The sequence below is a fragment of the Crocuta crocuta genome, unplaced genomic scaffold (genome assembly GCF_008692635.1).
Source record: "Crocuta crocuta isolate KB4526 unplaced genomic scaffold, BGI_CrCroc_1.0 scaffold196, whole genome shotgun sequence".
NCBI lineage: Eukaryota > Metazoa > Chordata > Mammalia > Carnivora > Hyaenidae > Crocuta > Crocuta crocuta.
In genome coordinates this window covers 4,590,320-4,612,041 of record NW_027531026.1, presented here as the reverse complement: position 1 = coordinate 4,612,041, position 21,722 = coordinate 4,590,320, and the positions used below count along the sequence as shown (strand labels likewise).

General features: G+C 34.9%; 1 protein-coding gene across 1 annotated transcript in view; it reads right to left on the bottom strand.

Annotated features, from left to right (window-relative positions):
• The window catches only part of ADGRV1 (adhesion G protein-coupled receptor V1), a 506,890-nt gene that overhangs the window by 184,967 nt on the left and 300,201 nt on the right, over nucleotides 1-21,722 (bottom strand). The window contains exon 85 of the mRNA XM_077770967.1: nucleotides 7,749-7,865. Within this exon, the coding sequence (XP_077627093.1) occupies nucleotides 7,749-7,865 (117 nt within the window). The remainder of the gene's footprint in view (nucleotides 1-7,748; nucleotides 7,866-21,722) is intronic.

Here is a 21,722-nt window from a genome sequence, read left to right as displayed (position 1 = left end):
AGAGAGAGAGGGAGTCACAGACTGAAACAGGCTCCAGGCTCTGAGGTGGCAGTCAGCACAGAACGTGACGCGGGGCTCGAACCCACGAACCGCGAGATCATGACCTAAGCGAAAGTCAGACGCTTAACCGACTAAGCCACCCAGGCGCCCCTATGATGTTTAAATCAGTTCCTTCTATCCCAACTTTCTGGAGTGTCTTCATTAAGAAGGGATGCTGCATCTTGTCAAATGCTTTTTCTGCATCTATTGAGAGGATCATCTGAATTTTTTTTGGAAGACTGATTAAGATTTATTTCCATAGAGACTTATGCAAATATTGACAGTATTTTTCACACAAGAGCTTTTTTTCCCCCTCGCATTTACCCCCCACTCTTAATATGCCTGTGGAGACGTATTTTTCTGGTAAAAATAAGGAGATTATCCTTTCTCTTTTCCTCTCCATTTTTTTGCTAATACTAAATGAGAATTTACAAGTTTTATCAGCAGATAAATTGCTCAAACATGACTGTGATCTGTGGTAGATTAATTTTTGTGTACCTCAGAGTATCTAGTAAAATGTTTTGCATACAGTTATTCTTGAGAAATACCAAACAAATGAAGATTTATACAATTTGAGTTAGTAAGTTTTGTTGAATTTAACAACAATTTTATAATTTGGTTTAGTTACGGAGTTGACTCAGTTATATACTATCTTGCCAGAAAAGATTTCTGGGAGGCCTGAAAATTTTAATTGATTTAACTGAACTCCTACTGAAGAGGGTCAAAGTTAACTGGTGCAAACTTGGAAATGTTAAATGCAATACTTTATGAGAGGAAGAATGGAACCAATATTTACTAATTGAGTAATAAATGTAGACCCCACTTTTAACTCTATCTCATTTAATCAAAACAACAGTCTTCCTAACTTTTATTATAGTTTCTTTCCCCCACCCCCCCTTTTTTTTTTAACATACAGGAGGAAGCTGAGGATAGAAGTATATTTCCTAAAATTAGTAACTGAACATGTTAGAATTAAAAAAAAAATTTTTTTAATGTTTTATTTATTTCTAGGAGAGAGAGAGAGAGAGAGACAGCGTGAGCAGGGGAGAGTCAGAGAGAGTCACAGACTGAAACAGGCTCCAGGCTCTGAGCTGGCAGTCAGCACAGAGCCTGACGCGGGGCTCGAACCCACGAACCGCGAGACCATGACCTAAGCGAAAGTCAGACGCTTAACTGACTAAGCCCCAGAACACGTTAGAATTTAAATTGATTCTGATTAAAATGCAAACCAACCAAAATACCCAGATATAATCTAGGTCAAATAAAGACAGGAATAAACTAAAAGAAGTACAGTTACTTAACATTCTTATCCAGACGTGTCTCTTAATTTTTACAGTGACATTTTCAGTGACTACTACTACTATTTTCCAATGTCCACATAGAAAAATGAAGACTTACCTTATTAATTATCATAGGTCATAATTACGCTTTCATATGCTCCATAAACACAAATTCATTAGTTTACACATATAATATATACTAATATAATGGATATTAGTATATTTGTAAAATATAAAAGTGAAATGCTTTTTCTTATTTTTTTCAAAGTTAAAAGTAGGCTGACTGAACCTCATATATTTTTATGCTATGTGGGATAAGACTGGTATCTAGCCTGTTATTTAATATTTGGTTATTAACTCTGTCACCAGAAACCTTGGACTGATTTATAGTATCAAGTTTAGTCAGAGATTATGGATGCTATTAATTGTGTCATTATTATACATTCTTAGTTTTTCATTTCAGAGGAAAGTCTAAGAAATGTTACCACATTTCCTTGCTAAAGTCAGCCTCCGTCTTTCTCAGCAATTTTGCATGAAATAAATTGCAAGGCTTTTTGAGGACTGGAGAATTCAGTATTTCCTGGGTATGTCATTTTTATCTTGATAATCACCCGTCTGTTGTCCTTAATACCTTTGATGTTCCCCCAAATTAAATCAATGACAAAGGAAAAACACAGCTAGTTTCAGCATTTTCCTTCTTGTTGCTATCACCTGGCACTAAGTAGCCTTTCTACCAAGGAAGAAATAATATGTATATTTGCTTCTTCATAGCCTGATTTTACAGAAAAATTACGGCACAAGTGCAATTGCTGAATGATTTCTAACTTTATCCTGCCATTTAAAAAATATGTTCTTTGGGGCACATGGGTAGCTCAGTCAGTTAATCGTCCGACTTTGGCTCAGGTTGTCATCTCATGGTTAGGGGGTTCAAGCCCTGCATAGGGCTTGTGGCTGTCAGCCTGCCAGCACAGAGCCTGCTTCAGATCCTCTGTCCCCCTCTCTCTCTGCCCCTCCCCAGCCTACACTCTCTCTCCCCCAAAATAAATAAAAAATATATTCTTCAAGTAAGCTTTAGTTTTAAAACAAAACATTATACTATTTCCCTAAGCATGAAATCAATAAACTATAAGGGAAATCTAAGGTTTGGATATTGTTCATATCTGAAGTAGACTGCTATATGATTTGGTGATAGGAAATGATCATAAAACTGGGCCAAATGAATATACAGAAAAATTAAGTTTCTATTCACCCATATTATATACTAATATCTCAAATAATTTACTTGTGATTTATTTTCTTTATGGATTAACTCATGGTTTGGCAGTTCATCTCACAGTACATTTCACGTAAATGTTAACAGTAAAGGCAAAAGTTCTAGGAATTTATTCTAAGAAGATTCCAAAAGTAAATAAATATTCAGAATGCAAGGATGTTCAAGGAAACATTGTTTATAGTAGAAAATTAACTGAAATTAATTAGTATTTTATTAATAAGAGACCAGAAAAATAAACTATGGAATAACCATACTGTAAAATAGAAAAAAAGTATAACTGTACTTGGTAAATGTATGCACTATATCTAAGTAAATAAATATACACAAACAAGAATATACACATATTTGCTTTTTATGTATTTATAAATGTTTGTATATTTGTGGAATATTTCTGAAAAGATACACAGGAAACCACTAACAGTGTTTACATTTGGGAGTTGGGTTGAGGGTAAAGCAGAGGGCGGAGACTGTGTGAAATAGGGAGAAACAGATGTACTTTTCATTTTATATTTCTCTTCAGTGTTTGATTATGTTTTGTACCACTAGTATATGCTATTTCTAAAATGAAATCAAATCAAAACAGAAAAAGGAAATGAAAATAGGACAACAATAGAAACTAGGAAAAGAGAGTAAAAATATTATAAGAGTTTAAATTCTCCTTGTTCATCTTTCTTGAAAGAGACATGACCTGCTGTTTTAAGGAAGTGGAAAATTATTTCAGTTGTTTCATGATTTTTACATGATGAACAAACAGAAGGATAACTCAAGTTCCATGCCCTAAAAGGGAATCCGTGAGTTGTTTACTTTAAAAAAAAAAAAGAAAGAAAGAAAAGAATTTGTTACTCTATTCCCATCATTCATGATATTAACTTCACTGTCCAGAAAGGGGGACCCTAAAGAAACAGAGTGAAGGTCACCAGTTACAGGTCCTGTCATGAGCCACGCAAGTACTTTAGTAAGAGGTTAGAGATTATTTATCTAGCTTGCTGAAGCTTCACAGCTAGTTGCTGTCTGCCTCACTCTGAGTCTCTCCCTACTATTCTCAAGCAAATTCTCTTTGGGGAACAAAAAAGTGGAAATTGCATTGGAAAAGCACAGTTTTTAACATGTTTCAAAATCTATGGTATATTAGCCACACATATTTGCCCAGCCAATAATATTGGGTAAATACGTATGGAGTGCAGAGTCTGTGCCAGGCACAATTCCAAGCTCTTTTCATGCAGTAATACATTTTATCTTTCCACAATCTTCAAAGACAGATACTGTTATTACAAATCAGATTATTCAGATAATAAAATCTCGGCTCAGAAAAGTTATGTAACTTGTTTACTGATAAAATCGTTCTTTAGCTACTCTAACTATAATCCAATTTTACTATAATGTACTAAACGTATATAATATAAAAGTTGAAGATAAAGTTATTTAAATGCATTCTTTCTAAGACTGAAGATATGATGCAGATCAAAATAAACAGTAATTCTGACATGCTAAGTCCAATGACTAGAAGTTAATGGTTAATTTTTTGTCATAAGCTATGCACACACATACATAAACCAAACTGTCCTATACTATTAAAATATGCAGTAGAATTACTAAAATGTTAATATTAAAAAGAATTTTAAACCCTAATTGACTAGCAGTATTGGATTAACAGCAATCTAACCTTTTACATAATGTTTTTAAAATGGATTCCGGTTTTGGGGCACTTGGGTGGCACAGGCGGTTAATTAAGCATTCAACTTCAGCTCAGTCATGATCTCACAGCCCATGACTTGGAGCCCCGTATCAGGCTCTATGCTGACAGCTCAGAGCCTGGAGCCGGCCTAAGATTCTGTGTCTCCCTCACTCTGCCCCTTCCCCACTCATGCTNTTAGGGGTGCTCGGGTGGCTCAGTTGGTTGAGCTTACAACTTTGGCTGAGGTCTTGATCTCACAGTTTGCGAGTTTGAGCTCTGCATTGGGCCTTGTGCAGACAGCTTGGAGCCCAGAGCCTGCTTCTAGATTCTGTGTCTTGCCCTCTCTCTGCCCGTCCCCTGCTCGAGTTCTCTCTCTCAAAAATAAATAAAATATTAAAAAAAGATTTTAGCAGACAGTATTTTACAAATAGGAAAACACAGGTCGGTAAAGTGACAGCCTCTTCCCACAAAGTAACTCATTAGAAGTAACCTGCCTAGAATGAGAAATTATTGAATTTTTCCCTTGTGGTTACACCACAAACCATGAAAAATGTGTGGTGTGCCATCTGAAATACATTAAACTTCACTGCTACTTTCAATACTTTTCCTAACCAATAGTCATACAAAACTCTAATTAGCTTACTAAAGGTCCATCAGCCACAATCTTATTTACTTAGGACTGGAAAAAGAGAGAATCCATCAGTCTCTATTAAGTTGGGTGAAATCTTATATACGTCCCATCTAACATTATCCCCAAAGCAGTAAAAAAATGTTTGAAAGTTGGTCATTTATCCCTGTTTGAATATATTTTGCTGATTGGATGCTTTCTGTTTCTAGAAATAGCCTCTTCAATTTTGACAGTTTTCTTGGCTATCAGAGTCCTTAAAGTGAATCAAAACTTGCTTCTCCAATTTTTGACCCATTTGGGCCATTCTTCTAAATGGAGCTACAGACCAGTCTCTATTTCCTGTAGCAGCCATTCCACTATTTGTAGGCAGCCATCACATCACTCTAAATTCTTTCCAGGTTACTTATCTCCAGCTGCCTCAAAGTTTGTTACAGCACTGTTTTCCAACGTCTCATTGGCTAGTTATTATTTCCGGTAAAAAAGGATTCATGAAAGCAGTTACAGGCTCCCAAGGTTTCTTGAACATTTATAGATTACCACATAACCAGGATTCCCTCATCTACCTCTATGCTGTTCTTAATATAACCTAGGTCTGTGTTGTTTTTGTGGCTGCTGTTTTAAGCAATCTGGTCACACATTTGATTGCACCTAAGTCTGTGTTAAATTAATATTTCAAGCCGTGGACCTTAACCCTCATCAGATTACGTCAGTTCTCAATCTTTCACAGCAGTTTCTCTCTGTTGATTCTACCTGCATTGTTAACCCAGGCAACTTCCTGTTTTAGCTGTTTTCTCAACTCTGTGTCATCTGCATACCTGATAAGACAGTTTTCTGTGGCTTCATCTGAGTCATTCATCAAAAACTGAGTAGGTCAGGGACTTGGACAAAGACCTTCCACAAAACACTGGGGACCTCAGTCCAAGCAGATAAATAACAACATACACATGGTGCACATAAAAAGTTCAGCTTAGATAAACTCCTAATCATTTTGCACAGAATCTAGCAAATATTTTAATTTCAGCAAATATTAAGTTTGATGTTATATGGTTTGGATTTAGCTTTACTTCTTTTATATTTCAGTTTTTTTTAAGTTACTGTTTATTTATTTTTGAGATAGAAAGCACGAGCTGGGGAGAGGCAGAGAGAGGGAGGGACAGAGGATCCAAAACAGGCTCCACTATAACAGTGCTGACAGCAGTGAACCTGATATGGGGCTTGAACTCACAAACTGTGAGATCATGACCCGAGCCAAAGTTGGGTGCTAAACCGACTGAGCTATCCAGGTGCCCCAAGATTTAGCTTTACTTTTTAATTATGCGGGAGGGGGTTGAGAACACCATAAACTTTTCATAATTAGAGCTGTTTAAAGACCTATGAAATAATAATTCTATGAAGGAACTATTATCCTCATATGCAGATTTAGAAATAAAAGTTGGAAAAGGCAAAAAACTTGATTTAAGTTACAAAGACAGTGGCAAAACCAGAACTGAAAGCCAGATTCAGGGATTTAATTGTTGCAATTAATTCTGTTAACTAAATAATTCAGTTCAGTTTTCCCAACAACTATAATATCGTAACTGGGAAAATATCCCTTCCATAAATATGTATGATATTCTCATATTCTTTACTTATTGGTGTGTAGTGAAAACCCCACATTGTTTTATCCAATAAGAAAAAAGAATATGCAAGGGACTGAATGCATCTGTTTACATAAAATAGTTCACATGCATACTCAAAAACACAAATGAAACTTTGTATCATAAGAAAGATTTAACAATACCAAGGCATTACCAAAGGCAACATTTCATTTAGTTGAGCCATTTACTGACATTAATACTACTAATGTGGATCCAACTTTCCTATTTTCCTCTTTATCAAGCAAATCGGCATAGGACAACGAAGAGAACTTGGGATTTTAGTCAGAAAAGGAAGAGTTCACATCTCTCCACAATGTTTACTAGTTCCTTAGAGGAGTATACTAGGACTGTTCAGGTCTCACTCTGTACTTTCTTCCAAAACTATCTCTTCCAAAGCAATACGCTCATTTCCCAACTGCAAGTCAACCATTTTCTAAAGTATTTATATAGCATGGGCCTTTGTTTGAAATTTAGTCCTCTATATCTCACTTCTCCCAAAGTCTCCACTGGTGGTCTTACACAGGAGAAACTTCACAGTCAGCATGTCCTAAAACTGTCATCATCCTTCTGGTAATTTCCAAGGGTCATTATTTCAGTTCAGGGCACTCCCATCCACCTACATACTGATGCAGAAACTTGGGAACCATCCTTGGTTCCACCGTCTGCATTCTTTTAAACCATCTATACATTCTATTGTTATACTAAGAAAGAAAGAAAGAAAGAAAAGAAAGAAAAGGAAGGAAGGAAGGAAGGAAGGAAGGAAGGAAGGAACCCCAAAAGCTGCTTCTGTTACTCTCAGGTTCACACTGTCATGCTCTCTTACCTGGATACAGCTAATACTACTTAATTAGCTCCCATGTCAACCCTTCTGTTGCCAATTCATTACAAACAGGGAGATCTTCCTAAATACAAACATTGTCCCTTGTTTCATTCTATGACCTCCCCCCCTTGAAAAAAGGCTCACATTTCTTACTGTGCTTTACAGGATCCACATCACGTGCCTCGTCTCCTACCACTCCCTTATTTCTACACCTAGTATAAACTTTCTGAGGTTGTACAGCTTATGAGGTTTTCTTTCCACTGATTTCCTGGGAATGCAGTGTTGGATATATAGAATTACTTCCACTTCAGTATAAAGAATAGCAGATAGGAAGAACATGCCATGAAGATTCGTTGGAAAGCTGAAGGGAGTGGGAGGAGGGAATGAGGTACCAACCTGAATGAGCATCCAGCTGAACTGGCAAAGATACAGATAATGTGTGATGGCAGCTATGGCTGAACAGCTCTCATCCGTGAGTTGGGGACTTGCATACGCAGATGCCAGGAACACAATCTGTAAGAAACAAATACCTGTATTTTTAAACCATGCTAAAAGTGACTAAGGCTATTAAGAGAACAAACTGTGTTCTTATCAGAATCTAGGATTCAGTGACTCAAAGGGAAAATAAGTTAATCTGTTGCTCAAACTGAGAAGACAAACAATACATAAAATGGCAATACATAGAGATTTATTATTGCATTTATTTATTTATTTATTATTTATTTATTTATTTATTTATTTATTTGAATAAAGTTGACATAATGTTACAGTAGATTCAGGTGTACAACCTGATCTGACACGTTTATACATTTATAGCTGTGTTCACCACAAGTGTAGCTAGCACCTGTCTCGTTACTTTGCTATTACAGTATCATTGGCTGTACTCCTCATGCTGTGACTTCTATGGATTTTTACATTTATTTTTAAAAATTTTAATGTTAATTTATTTTTGAGAGAGAGAGAGAGAGAGAGAGCGAGAGAACGAGTTGGGGAGGGGCAGAGAGAGAGGGGGACACAAAATCTGAAGCAGGCTCCAGGCTCTGAGCTGTCAGCATAGAGCCTGACATGGGGCTTGGATTCACAAATCCGAACCATGAGATCATCACCTCAGCCAAAGTCAGACGCTGAACTAACTGAGACATCCAGGCGCCCCTAAAATCATATGTATCTTTGGCCATGCTGAAGTGACTCTTCCCTCTTGAAAATTATTTATTGACTACTTCGTGTACCAAGTATAGAAGAGTAAAAAAAAAAAAAAGGGCCTTTTCTTTTTCTGTTTTAAAGCTATAGACACTGAACTCAGTTCATTCTTCTGGGACTAGTTTTTTCATCTGTAGTAGGAAAAAGATGGAAAATATAAATTCTTAAGTCCCTTTCTATGCCAAGATTCCAACATTATTTTTTAAATGAGAAGCATTCTTGATTCCACTTTTTTTGTTTGTTTGTTTTTGTTTATTTAGCCCTGGATTTGGAGCATTTGTAACATACACTATTAGGGGAAAAAAGCAGATGCTAGAAATTTATGTCTCGTTATTTCCTAACAATCTGGTACAAATGATTTTCCTAAAAAAAATAAAGACAACAGATTTGCCCTTCCCGAAGAGATCACAAATAGCTTTTCAATTATTTTGAAAACATGCTTAGATTTTTCTAGATTTTGGCTCCTAATTTCTGAACTGTAACACATTAAAGATCAAAAATGTAACCTTCATAACTTCCTCAAATATACACTGAACACTTTCACCAAAACTGCCTTAAAAGCTGTTGGAAGAATAGATTGAGAGGTTCAGCCAAAGGAAAAAAAAAGGAATAATTTTAACATCTTCCTTCTTTTTTACAAAGTGGCATCTATTTCCACAAAGTTTCACACATGTACCTACAATAAATTTGAAACTAATTCATATTTTGTACTATGGATTGTGTTGAGGTAGTTATGTTCTAATCAAACATAAGTTTGCTATGTAAGACAATAGTGTTATCCAAATTTGTAACTGAATAGCTTAGTTTTAAGCATTCTATGAAACTATAAATGGTATGCTAATTTGAATAATTCTTATTCTCTTAAAAATCTGTTCTTTGAAACAAATTAGTAAAGGTTATTGTTTAAGCTTTCGGAATACAGTTTTAACACCCAAAATTCTATTCTACAGGTGCGACTTCTCTATACTTTATTATGTTTCACTCTCCTTTTTTAAGTCCTAAAAACACCAGTTACAAATCTACTTTTGCAAAACTATGAACATTCTTCCAGAACGTTCCTTAAATTATGAGAAATAATTCCATCTGTATGGAAGATTAGTTTGCAAGAAAAGACTGTCCTGTCACAATGTACATTGCTACAATGGGAATGGGCTAAAAAAATTTGGGAGAAGCAGCTATTACATACAATCAGGACAATCTAAAATTAAATTAAATTCAGTTAAAATATAAATTAAATGGTTAAAGTAAAATAAAATGCCATCTCCTAGCATATTTAGCACATACATCTTTAAGGTATATTAACGTAAGAGGAAATGAGTTTTTACTATTTTTCTTTTACTCAAACATAGATGACAAGGAGAAAGGTTATTTTTATGGTCAGTTCTCTGGATGCATTAAAACATAAGAGAAAAAAAGAATTTTTCAAAGGTCCTCAGTCATTCATATATTTATTCATTAAGTAAGCAGGCAAGTACCTCCTACCAACAAAGTATTAAGCTATCTATACGAGATAAAGAATATGGGGACAAAAGGTGCTACATGTTTTCCCTGGTTTTCTTGTGAACCCCTGTATTAATGATGCGAAGTCATTATGAAGTCATACCAACTTAATAAATGATGAAAAATGATCTGATACAGGAATTAACATTTTGGAGGTCACTAAACTTGTTTTAAAGTGTGATTCAATGTTTATTATTATTATTTATTTTTGAGAGAGAGAGAAACAGAGAATGAGTGAGGGAGGGGCAGAGAGCGAGGGAGACAGAATCTGAAGCAGGCTCCAGGTTCTGAGCTGTCTGCACAGAGCCCGAAGTGGGGATCAGACTCACAGACTGCGAGATGATAATATGAGCCAAAGTCTGAGGCTTAACTGACTAAGCCACCCAGGTGTCCCAGTTAAAGTGGGATTCAAATCCTGGTGTTTTGATTCATATAGCATACTTTCTAGAACACCATGCTGCAGTCTACAAAGCTAAACCAAGCTTAAGTCCTGCCTCAAAGTACTGAAATTCTAGTTCACTCTTTCTCAATCCTTTTTAACCCATGGCTCACCACAAGTTCATAATGGCAACAGAATATAATGCCAATAGCAAATATAACACTATTCTCAATTCTATATTGATATAACATATATATATCTTAGCTAAAGAGAAAAGAAAAATAAACACATGTCTCAAAGAGAATATTTGATATATTTTGTTAGTAACATAAAATCCTTTGTTTCTTCTGGTTGATGAGAGCTCTATTGTACCTATGTATAGTTTTTATTTTAAATATATAGCATGTATCTCTTTTTGCTTGCACTAAATAATAACTGATTTCACTGTAAATATCAATTCTCAGTACTCCTTAGTATACCTCTCTCCCTACTTTATTATAAACATTTTCACTCTTCTCTATTAATTGCCCTACTCTCTATTCTCCAGCTTATCCAAAAAACCTACTTGGTTTTTACAGGACTAGTTCAAATTCCACCTGCCTTTTCAGATCATGATAAGCTCCTAGACCTTCCTAGTTTTTAAAGTGGGAAAGCATTTGTTATTAAGCATTTATAATGAGCTAAATGTCATCCTTTCTAATTGGAGAGTGCCTAGGGCTAAAGCCACACACAAGAAGCAATAAAATGTGACAGGTGTTATAATGGTGTGGAGTAAAATTCCAGGGAAAGACAGTCAAGATTGAGTAGTTCTGCTTGTGGGAGTCAAAGAAATAATTAAAGAGGAAACAGAATTGTCTTGGTTTGGCCTAGAAGTCCCATCTGCCTTTCATACTCTTCTTAAGCTTATCTTCCACAAGATCCTTCCAAACATTCTACTCTACCTATACTGATTGCTATTCCCATAACATGTTCCATCATCTTTCAACTCTGTTCTTCCTCTTTCTCCTACCTAGGATTTGTGTTTCTCATCTTCCTCTGCTGAAATCATGTCCGTTTTTCAAGGTATGATTGAAATGCCAACTCTATCATGAATATATGGCTATTTCTTTTAACCACAAGTAAATTTTCCCTCTGAATTTTTAAAATAGGATTTTATTAACATAGGGATGGTTTTCCTATAAAGCCCAATTATCTCAATTCTTAGATAATCAGCTTTAATCTCTCAGAAGACTGTCAATTCCTTAAAGGGACAATTTCATCTTGTAATTATTTTAAAATAAATTTTTAAAAAAAGAAAATACAGCAAATATTCATTATCCTGTACAGATCTTATCATGGGTTTGAGCATATCGTTTTTTTAATTAAAATTTTTTTAATGTTTGTTTATTTTTGAGGAGAGAGACAAGCACAAGTGGGGGAGGAGCAGAGAGAGAGGGAGACACAGAATCCAAAGCAGACTCCAGGCTCTGAGCTCTCAGCACAGAGCCCAACATGGGGCTTGAACTCATGAAGAGCAAGATCATGATGTGAGCCTAAGTAGGACACTTAACCAACTGAACCACTTAGGTGCTCTGAGCATATAATTTTTAAAAACAGCCTTATTGAAGTACGGTCGACAGACAACAAATGGCACATATTTAAAATGTGTATGATTTAACAAGTTTTGACACTTGTACACCTGTAAAACCATCATCACAACCAAGATAACTAACATATACATCATTCCCAAAAGTTTCCTCATGATCTTTGTAGTGCCTCCCTAGCAGTATTTTAATAATGTGTTCTTTCAAATAGTGATGGATATTTTGGTTGTTTCCAGTTTTTGATTTTTACAAATAAAGCTGTTATGAATGTACAAATCTTTATATGGACATATGCTTCTATTTATCTTGAATAAATATCTAGGAGGGAGAATAGTTGGATCATACAATAAGTGTGTATTTAATATTCTTAAAATCGATAAATTATTTTCCAAAGTGCTTGTAACATTTCCCACTCTCATCAGCAATGTATTAGCCTCTCACTAAAACTTGTCCTGGTTAGTCAAAAAGCCTTTTAGCCTTTCTGAGAGGTATACATAGTTCTTCATCATGGTCTAAATTTGAATTTTCCTAATCAGTAATGACATTGATCTTTTTTTCATGTGCCTGTCTGCAATCCATGTCTCTTTTTTGAAGAAATGCCTTTTCAGCTCTCTTGTGCCTACTTTAAAAATTGGGTTGTTTTCTTAATATTGCATTTTATGAGTTCTTTTTATATTTGTGATACAAGTCTTTCTTCAGATGTTTAATTTGCAAGTACTTCCTTCTATTTTGTGGCTTGTTTTCAAAAATTCTCTTAATAGCATCATTGGAGGAACAAAAGTTTTTAACATTGGTAAAACCCAATTATGGATTGAATCATACCTTTTTCGGCCTTTTATAGATAATACTTCTGAATTACCTTTGAATTTTTGCCTATCTATGTAGGAGTCTGCTTCTGAACTTTCTGATCTGTCCGATCAATCAATTTGTCTATGTTTAAGCCAATATCACATCGTCTTGATGACTGAAGCTATAATTTTTGAAACAAGGTAGTGTTAGACTCTGATTTATTCTTCTTTGTCAAAGTTATTTTGTCTATGCCATGTCATTTGCATTTCCATGTGAATTTTAGAACCAGATAGATATTTACAAAACCAGAAGCCTGCTGAGGTTTTGATTGGAACTGGGTTGAATTTGAGAACAGACAATATTAACAACATTGACTCTTTCGTCTCATGACCACAGGGTTCATGTATTTAGGTCTTCTCTGATTCTTCTCAGAGTACTTTTGTAGTTCTCCATGTATAAGTCCTTCATATAATTTTTAAGATTCATCCCTAAGTATTTTATATTTTTGCTATTATAACTGATATTTAAATTTTAATTCCTGATATTCATTGCCAGTATACAGAAATGCAATTCATTTTTGTATACCGATCTTCATCTTGTAAATTTACAGAACATACTTACTAGTGTGAGTCACTTTTTTGTAGAAAGCATACTTTCTACATAAAGGATTATGTCATCTCCGCACAAAAGGAATTTTACTTATTTTCTAATCAGAATGGCTTTAATCTCTTTTTCTTGCCTTATGGTACTTGTTGGCAATGGATATAAATATAGACATAATGTATACACACACACGGTGTATTGAAAAGAGATGGCAAAAATGAATAACCTTGTTTTCTTCTTGATCTTAGGGTAAAAACATTGTTTTTCACCATCAAGTATTTTAATGGGCTGAATTGTGTCCCCCCAAATTCATACGTTGGAGTCGTAATCTCTAGTTACTTAGAATATAACAGTGTTTTAAAATGAGGTTAATAAAGAGGTAATGAAATTAAAGTGAGGTTTTTAAGGTGGGCTGTAATCCAATATAACTGATTTCCTTGTAAGAAGAGGAAATTTTGGATACTGGCAAGCATATGTACAGAAGACAGACCATGTGAACACAATGGGAGAAGACTGGTATCTGTATATCAAAGAGAGAGGACCCAGTATGAAATTAACCCAGTCATCACCTTGATCTCAGACTTCTAGCTTTTAAAACTGTAAGAAAATAAATTTGTAAGCCATCTAGCCTATGGTATTTTGTTATGACTTCCCAAGCAAATCAATACAATTATAAGGTAAGTTAATATAATTTCTTTTTGTAGATGCCATTATCAAGTTGAGAAAGCGCCCCTCTATTCCTACTTGGTTGGGGTTTTTAATCAGGAATGGCTATTGAATCTTGGCAAATGCTAATTCTCTATTGAGATTACAAAATATTTTATTCCATTTTTGCTTGCTAATATGATGAATTAGTTTGATTGATATTGGAATATTAAACCAACTTTACATTACTTGGATAGGACCTCGAGATCATGACCTGAGCTGAACCTGGACGCTTAACTGAATGAGTCACTCAGGCGCCCCTATCTGTTTAACTTCTAAAANGTGATGGGCATGGAGGAGGGCACTTGTGGGGATGAGCACTGGGTGTTATATGGAAACCAACTTGACAATAAACTATTTTAAGAAAATAAAATTAAATTAAATTAAATTAAAAATAAAATAAAATAAAAATTATTTGAAGGGACCACATTAGGCTCTGTGCTGACACCTCAGAGCCTGGAGCCCACCTTGGATTCTGTGTCTCCCTTTCTCTCTGCCCCTCCCCTGCTCACGCTCTCTCTCTCTCGCTCCTTCAAAAATAAATAAACATTAACAAAATGTTTAAAAATTTAAAAAAGTATTTGAAGAAACATTTAAAACTATCTGAAGACCTTTTGACAAATTATTAATAAATTACTTTATGCAGTAAGGTAGAAGCCAGAAATGGAAAAAGAACTGTAAGGAAAAGTTATTATTATTATTTTTTTTATTGGTAGGCTCAATAGAGACTGTCTGTAGTGTGTTTGTATAAACAAAACACTTGGAATAATGTCATACTTAATTCCCTATGTCTTTTTTCATTATCTTGCAATCATATGTGTACTATTTCCTCCCTACCCTTGAACGATCATTTTTTTCCATTGGTATTTCTAATTTGTCCCCTAAGAGAATGTTTAAATATCAGAAATATTTTGTAAATACCAAATCTGGATTTTCACTATTATTTAAAATATCATACTTAACATTATAATTACCTTCACTGATTTCACACAGATATTCCCTTTTTTCCCACATTGACTAGAAAACTAAATATTTTTGGATAGCCCTCCTATGGTCTTCATGTCAAAGAACATAAAATCTGTTATGCTCATGTTCATGGTTAGCTTGCTTTCCCTTTCCTTCCTTCCTCCCTCCCTCCTTTCCTCCTTTCCTTCCTATAAAAGTACCAATTCTCTGTATTTTATACTTACTCTGGCTGTTATATAAAATGTATGGAATCAAAGACCCTTGAAAATTAAATCAAATATACCTCTGAATGTCTTAGGTGTGTCTGCGAAGTATTTTACACAATGTAATAGCTTTTGGGAACTCTTGAATGTCAGAAACCAATATGAACAGGTTTTAATAATTATTACCTTTTTATAGTTGCCATAGTAAAATACAGTACCAAAACCAATCAACATTTACAGTTTCCTAATGGCACATTCTGTGCATGTCCTGTCTTTAGTACACCCTTATGCCTGCTGCTGTAAATAACACAGGGCCCAGATCTACTCACGCTACACGTCACTGTCAGAGCACGAAGCATGCTGTTTTCTCATCACATCTAATAATTAAAATATATGAACATGTACCATTAAGTAAATCAGTGGCTATTACTCAGAGTCAGAAGCAGATGGAGACTGGGAGGGTCCACTTAAGATTCTATATGGACATAGTCAGATTAAGTTATTTGTTTTAGTATATGACTATGTCAATCAAATGTTGGCAATTACCATTTAAAAAAAACAAACCTTACGTCTATACGCATGTCCATTTTCGTCATAGCTCATTTTGGTAAAGTAAACTGCTTGGGACATCTGCCCCCATAGATAAAGACATTTTAAAAGGCCATTCTGCAAGAAACAATGGTACAATTTATCAAAAAACAAACAAAACAAAACAAAACAGCAATTCAGTCCCCATTTCAGAAGCTTTTAGAGGTATTTTATTGTGTTTTCATTTCTTTTCTTTAAAAAGTAACTTTCTTTTTGAGAAACAGGTCTTTATGAGTCATGCATTAAAACCAAGGCCAGTCTTTTTCATCTGGTATACAGCCAAAAAAGCACTCACTTATTTTTATCAGTAATAATAACAATAATAATTACCCTTTAATGAATGACTATTAGGTGCCAGGTACTGTAATAAATGTCCTACAAAACATTATTTCATATTATTCCTAAATAACCCATGCAATTTAGAGATCACTGCCTCCGTTTTATAGAGGAGGAAACTGAAGCTTAATAAAAGTTTTAAAAAAAGCTAGAAAAGAACTCCTCTGTTTTCCATAATATGTGGATATCAAATAAATTCTGTTCTCATTAAAAATCAACTCCAGTTAAACATTTAGTTACTATAGTATTTGTTTAAATATAAAAAGTACTAGGGGTGCTTGTGTGGCTCAGTCAGTTAAGCGTCTGACTTTGGTTCAGGTCATGATCTCACAGTTTGTATAATTGAGCCCCGCATAAGGCTCTACGCTGACAGCTCAGAGCCAGGGGCCTTGAGTGTGCTTCAGATTCTATCTCCCTCTGCTCCTCCCGTATTCGTGCTCTATTTCTCTCAGTCTCTCAAAAAATAAATAAACATTAAAAAAAATTAAACAGAAAAAGTGCTAGAAGCGGAACCTGGGTGGCTCAGTCGGTTAAGTGCCAAACTTTGACTCAGGTTATTACCTCATAGTTCATGAGTCCCAGCCCTACACTGGGCTGTCAGTGCAGAGCGGCTTCAGATCCTGTGTCCCCTTCTCTCCCTGTCCCTCCCCTGCTTGTGCTCTCTTTCCTTCTTTCTCTCAAAAATTAACAAACATTTTAAAAAAAGTACTTGCAATTACTATTGATAATTATTTGATCAGTCCATTGGTATAGTTAAAATTAAATAAGCATAGCAGAAATCTAATTCACAATTAGAGAAATCAAACCCATTTTTATAGGCCTTTAAAGAAAAAAGCTTTTATCTTTCATCTAGGTTTTTAAAGAATAAGAAATGAAATAAATTTCCTACAGCCATTATCATATTCTTTCTGTTTTGTTATTTTTTGTACCATTTCTCCTCTTAGAATTACTTCAGAAAATTATAATGATTATTAATAAAAAAGGCACACATTATCTTCATGGTCAATTCGTTTCAGTTCATATTTTTACTTCAAATTAAGTCAAATAGCTAATTTTTAAAAAATTCTAATGCAATTAACATAGTGTTATATTAGCTTCAGGTGAATACTACAGGGATTCAACAATTTTATACATTGCTCAGGGCTTATCACCAATAAGTGTATTTTTAATCCCTGTCACATGTTTCACCATACCTGTACACATCTCCCCTCTAGCAACCAGTTTATTTATTTAAATCATTTTTTGTCTTCTCCCCCTTTTTTCATTTGTTTTGTTTCTTAAATTCCACATATGAGCGAAATCATTATGGTATTTGTCTTTCTCTGATTGATTTATTTTACTTATTAGCATTATATCCTCTAAATATATCCATGTTGTTACAAATGGCACGATTTCAATCTTTTTTAATGGCCGAGTAATATTCTATTTGAATTAGTATTTTCATATTCTTCGGAATCCCCCGTAGTGGAACTACAGAATCATATGGTAATTCTATTTTCAAATTTCTGAGAAATCTCCATACTGTTTTCCACAGTGGCTGCACCAGTTTGCATTCACACTAACAGGGCCTGAGGGTTCCTTTTTCCGCACATCCTTGCCAATACTTGTTGCTTTTCAAATAGCAAATTTCTATACATAACTTAAATTTTTTTTCAGTTGAATCATTATTCTTCAAAAGCTAGACAGGTGGCATTGACTTTATTTGTAATTTCACAGAGGTCATTAGAGCTAGTAGCAGCAACATAGATGCATCTGTGAGATTGAGAGCAACAAGCAATAGAATCTGCAAAGTGACATGACTGAATCAATTCTGGTTAGGAATATGTAGTATGTGGAAAAGACAGCTCAAGTAAAAGAAGTATGCTCCACACATAGAGCATGTGGCCCTCTCGAAGAAACTGGGCACCTATGGTCCAGCATGGAGGCTACGTGAGGTATTCTCACAGTTTATAATGTCATTAGCCAGTCCGCAAGAAGTAAAGGATCACTTATCCATAAAGAACTTGAGAAGATTAGTATGATATGAACAGGCTATGCTCATTTATCAGACATCATAAATTTATGATGAAAAAAATTAAGACTATGCATTTCACTCAAATTAAAGAGTTAACAGTGTGTGTTTAGATGTGTGCACTGTGTGACTTCTACAGCGAAGCTGTGGCAAAGCTCACTGCCTGATGGAATGAAGGAAAGGGTCAGATTGTAATGCAGATTTCATCTCAGTGTTGTCATGAGAATCTGCTAAAGACATTTAATATTTAAAATTAAAGGGCTCTGAGAGTTTTAACTTTTCAAATCCCCCAGTCACTTCATAAAAACAAACCAACAAAAACACAAATAACAAAAAGTACAGTGAGTGATAAAGATCATGAGTTCTGAGCCAGAATGCTTAATTTAAATCTTGGCTCCATTCCTTATTAATTGTAGAACTTTGGAAAATTATCTCTATGCCTGTCTTTTCTCATGTATAAAAATGGAGAGGATGGTGTAGTATTTACATCATAGGGTTGTTGTGAAGTTAAAAGTGTAAATTTTTATGTCAGTATTCATCATAAAGAATGGGTAATTTGTTTAAATAGATGCAATTATTTACATGAAACTGGACAGACTGACGTTATGCTAGCAAGTGAAGACTCCTCTAGTTTCTAACTGGTGAATAACTTGGAAGTCAGTAAAATCATATTTTAAAGAAATAGAGGATTCCACAGTATAAATGAAGTCACAGCTTTCTAGGAGTCTCTCAGATCTTGATCTGAGAATCAATCGGTGAATTATGTTTTACCTTTGTGTAACTGTTCTTGAAGCAGAAACATCAGGATGTTTATGAACTGTCAAGAATCTTCATTATCTGAATTGGTCAGATAAAACAAAACTAGAACCATTGATGGCACTCAAACTAGGTCTTCCAAGAAGACCCAGTATTTCTGGGCTTGGAAAAATGAGCATATGATTCCCTTTAGTGTCCTGAAATATTGAGTATTATGGGCACACTGGGCAATGTTTTTACTCAGTAAATGGGGAGAAAAGTAATTAACATTTATTGGGTTGCTAAGGTGTAGTAGGCTTTCAGTGGTTTCTGTAGATAGGTCATGTCATTTTAATTTTCATAATAGTTCTATAAAGTTATTATCCCTGCAAGGTACTAAGGAAACAGAAATTCAAAGGTCTTCAACTAACTGGTGGCATAGTTGGGATCTGGTTTATCTGATCCCTGACTCAATTTTCTTTTTGCTATTCTCTGCTGTTTTTATGTTATTTCATGAAAACAAATGAAATCCAAGCAAAGACAGCCATTAGTTTCTTGGATGTAAAAACAGAATTGAGACTTGCCACATGACTTTCAAGAATATTTCTGTTGGGGCTCAGTCAGTTAAGCATCTGACTTTGGCTCAGGTCATGACCTTTGCGGTTTGAGTGCCACACTGGGCCCTGTGCTGACAGCTCAGAGCCNAAACATTTATAAACATTATTTATTATTTAATTTAAATAAATATTTTGAATTTATTATTTACAGCAAACATCCCATTTGGAAATGTTTACAAACCTGTGATTTAGAAACTAATCTGAATTGGAGACTTTTTCATTTAATTGCATGTACCATTAAAAGTATTTTGTATTTTGGGATGCCTCGGTGGCTCAGTTGGTTAAGCGTCCGACTTCAGCTCAGGTCATGATCTAGCAGTTTATGGGTTTGAGCCCCGCATCAGGCTCTGTGCTAACAGCCGGCTCAGAGCCTGGNACTACTTTGGATTCTGTGTCTCCCTCTCTCTCTGTCCTTTCCCTGCTTGTGCTCTGTCTCTCAAAAATAAATAAACATTAAAAATTAAGAAAATTTTAAAAAAAGAATATTTCTGTTAATATCAATGTTCCCATAAACATGTTTAATGCTGGCAAATCTCACAAGTGATTCAAACTGTGTTTTTCAATGAACATGTTTTATTAAGCTACTTTTAAGTTTATTTTAGGTTAATACTAAAATTTATGTACTTTGATAAAAAGTAGGTGAGATTATCAACAGAAAATCCAAGTGCTTTTCTTTTAAAAATGTAAAAAATGAAAAATTCCTACTATAGACAATTCATTAGCATATAGGAAATAAAAGAGGGCTATATGCAAGGATACAAGTCAGATCAACACAAGTGGGTCAAAATCTACATAAAAGTTCACTCCTGTATATAAATGGTAAAAAACTGAAGTGATATTTTCATACTTGTCTTCCATTGTTATCTATACAGACAGCTCAACTGAGTTCATGTCCCAAAGGAGAAAATTTGACTCTTCTGATAGGGCTATGAAATACAAAGTGGAATAAGAGGACTTGGGGAAGCTGAATTGTATTTTGGTCATATCACATATGTGGGATATCTACAGGTCAGTATGGCAGCTTCAAGTATCCGGCATGCTCTAAACCTCAAAGAAGTCCACCATTCTAAACCTCAAAGTAGTCCAACCCAATCTTTTTCATGGCTCTCCTTCAGGCACAAATGGGGTTTAATACAAATGTATCACTTTTGAACAGAAAGTAGTGATGAAAATATAAAAAGGTCTCAGAGATAATAAATGGTAGCCCATGACTATCTGATTGGAAGGAAGAGCATGGCAACTGCTTCATGATGTTTATAAACATTAGCCATTTAAACTAAAGTAAAGATTCTCTCGAGAAGTGGTAGAAACCAAAACAAAGGTAGGGAGAAAACAGACGGAGGCGGAGGTAGCAGCCACAGGACAGAAAGATTAGAAATAGAGGCACTATTTTGGCAGCAGTGATAGCCAGTACTAAAACAGAGATAGCTTTTATTTATTTGTTTTAATGTTTATTTTATTTTGAGAGAGAGGGAAAGAGAGCGAGCAAGGAGGGCAGAGAGAAAGGGGGACAGAGAGTCCAGAGCAGGCTGTGCTTACAACGGAGAGCCAATGCAGGGCTCGAACTCATGAACCACAAGATCATGACCTGGACCGAAGTAGGATGCTTAACGGAGTGAGCCACCCAAGTGCCCCAAGACAGAGATAATTTTTAAAGGCTAGGTGTAGACTATGGGCAATTAATTACTAGTTCTTGGTACAATGGAGTTTTGGATGTCCGTATAAAATTTTCATTAATTGTCAGTCTCTGTAGAAATTTTGACCCTCAATCATTAGAAAATTCCTATTTTAACAATGACAAATAACTAAGATTTGCAAGTATTGCCACTGATTTACATGAGAGAATTACAGCAAGTTACCTGCTGTTAAGATTTCAGCACTTTGAAGGCAGGGCTCTTGTCGTTTTTATGGAGGTATGCCTAACAGTACATCAACTAAGATCTCGTGAGAATTTAATGAATATTTGTTGAATATTTNACAGCCAGCTCAGAGCCTGGAGTGTGTGTGAGATTCTGTATCTCCCTCTCTCTCTGACTCTCCCCTGCTCATGCTGTCACTCTCTCTCTCAGAAATAAATAAAACATTAAAAAATTTTTTTAAATAATAAAAATATAAAAATAAATAAAAATAAAGTATTTGTATTTTTTTTATCTAT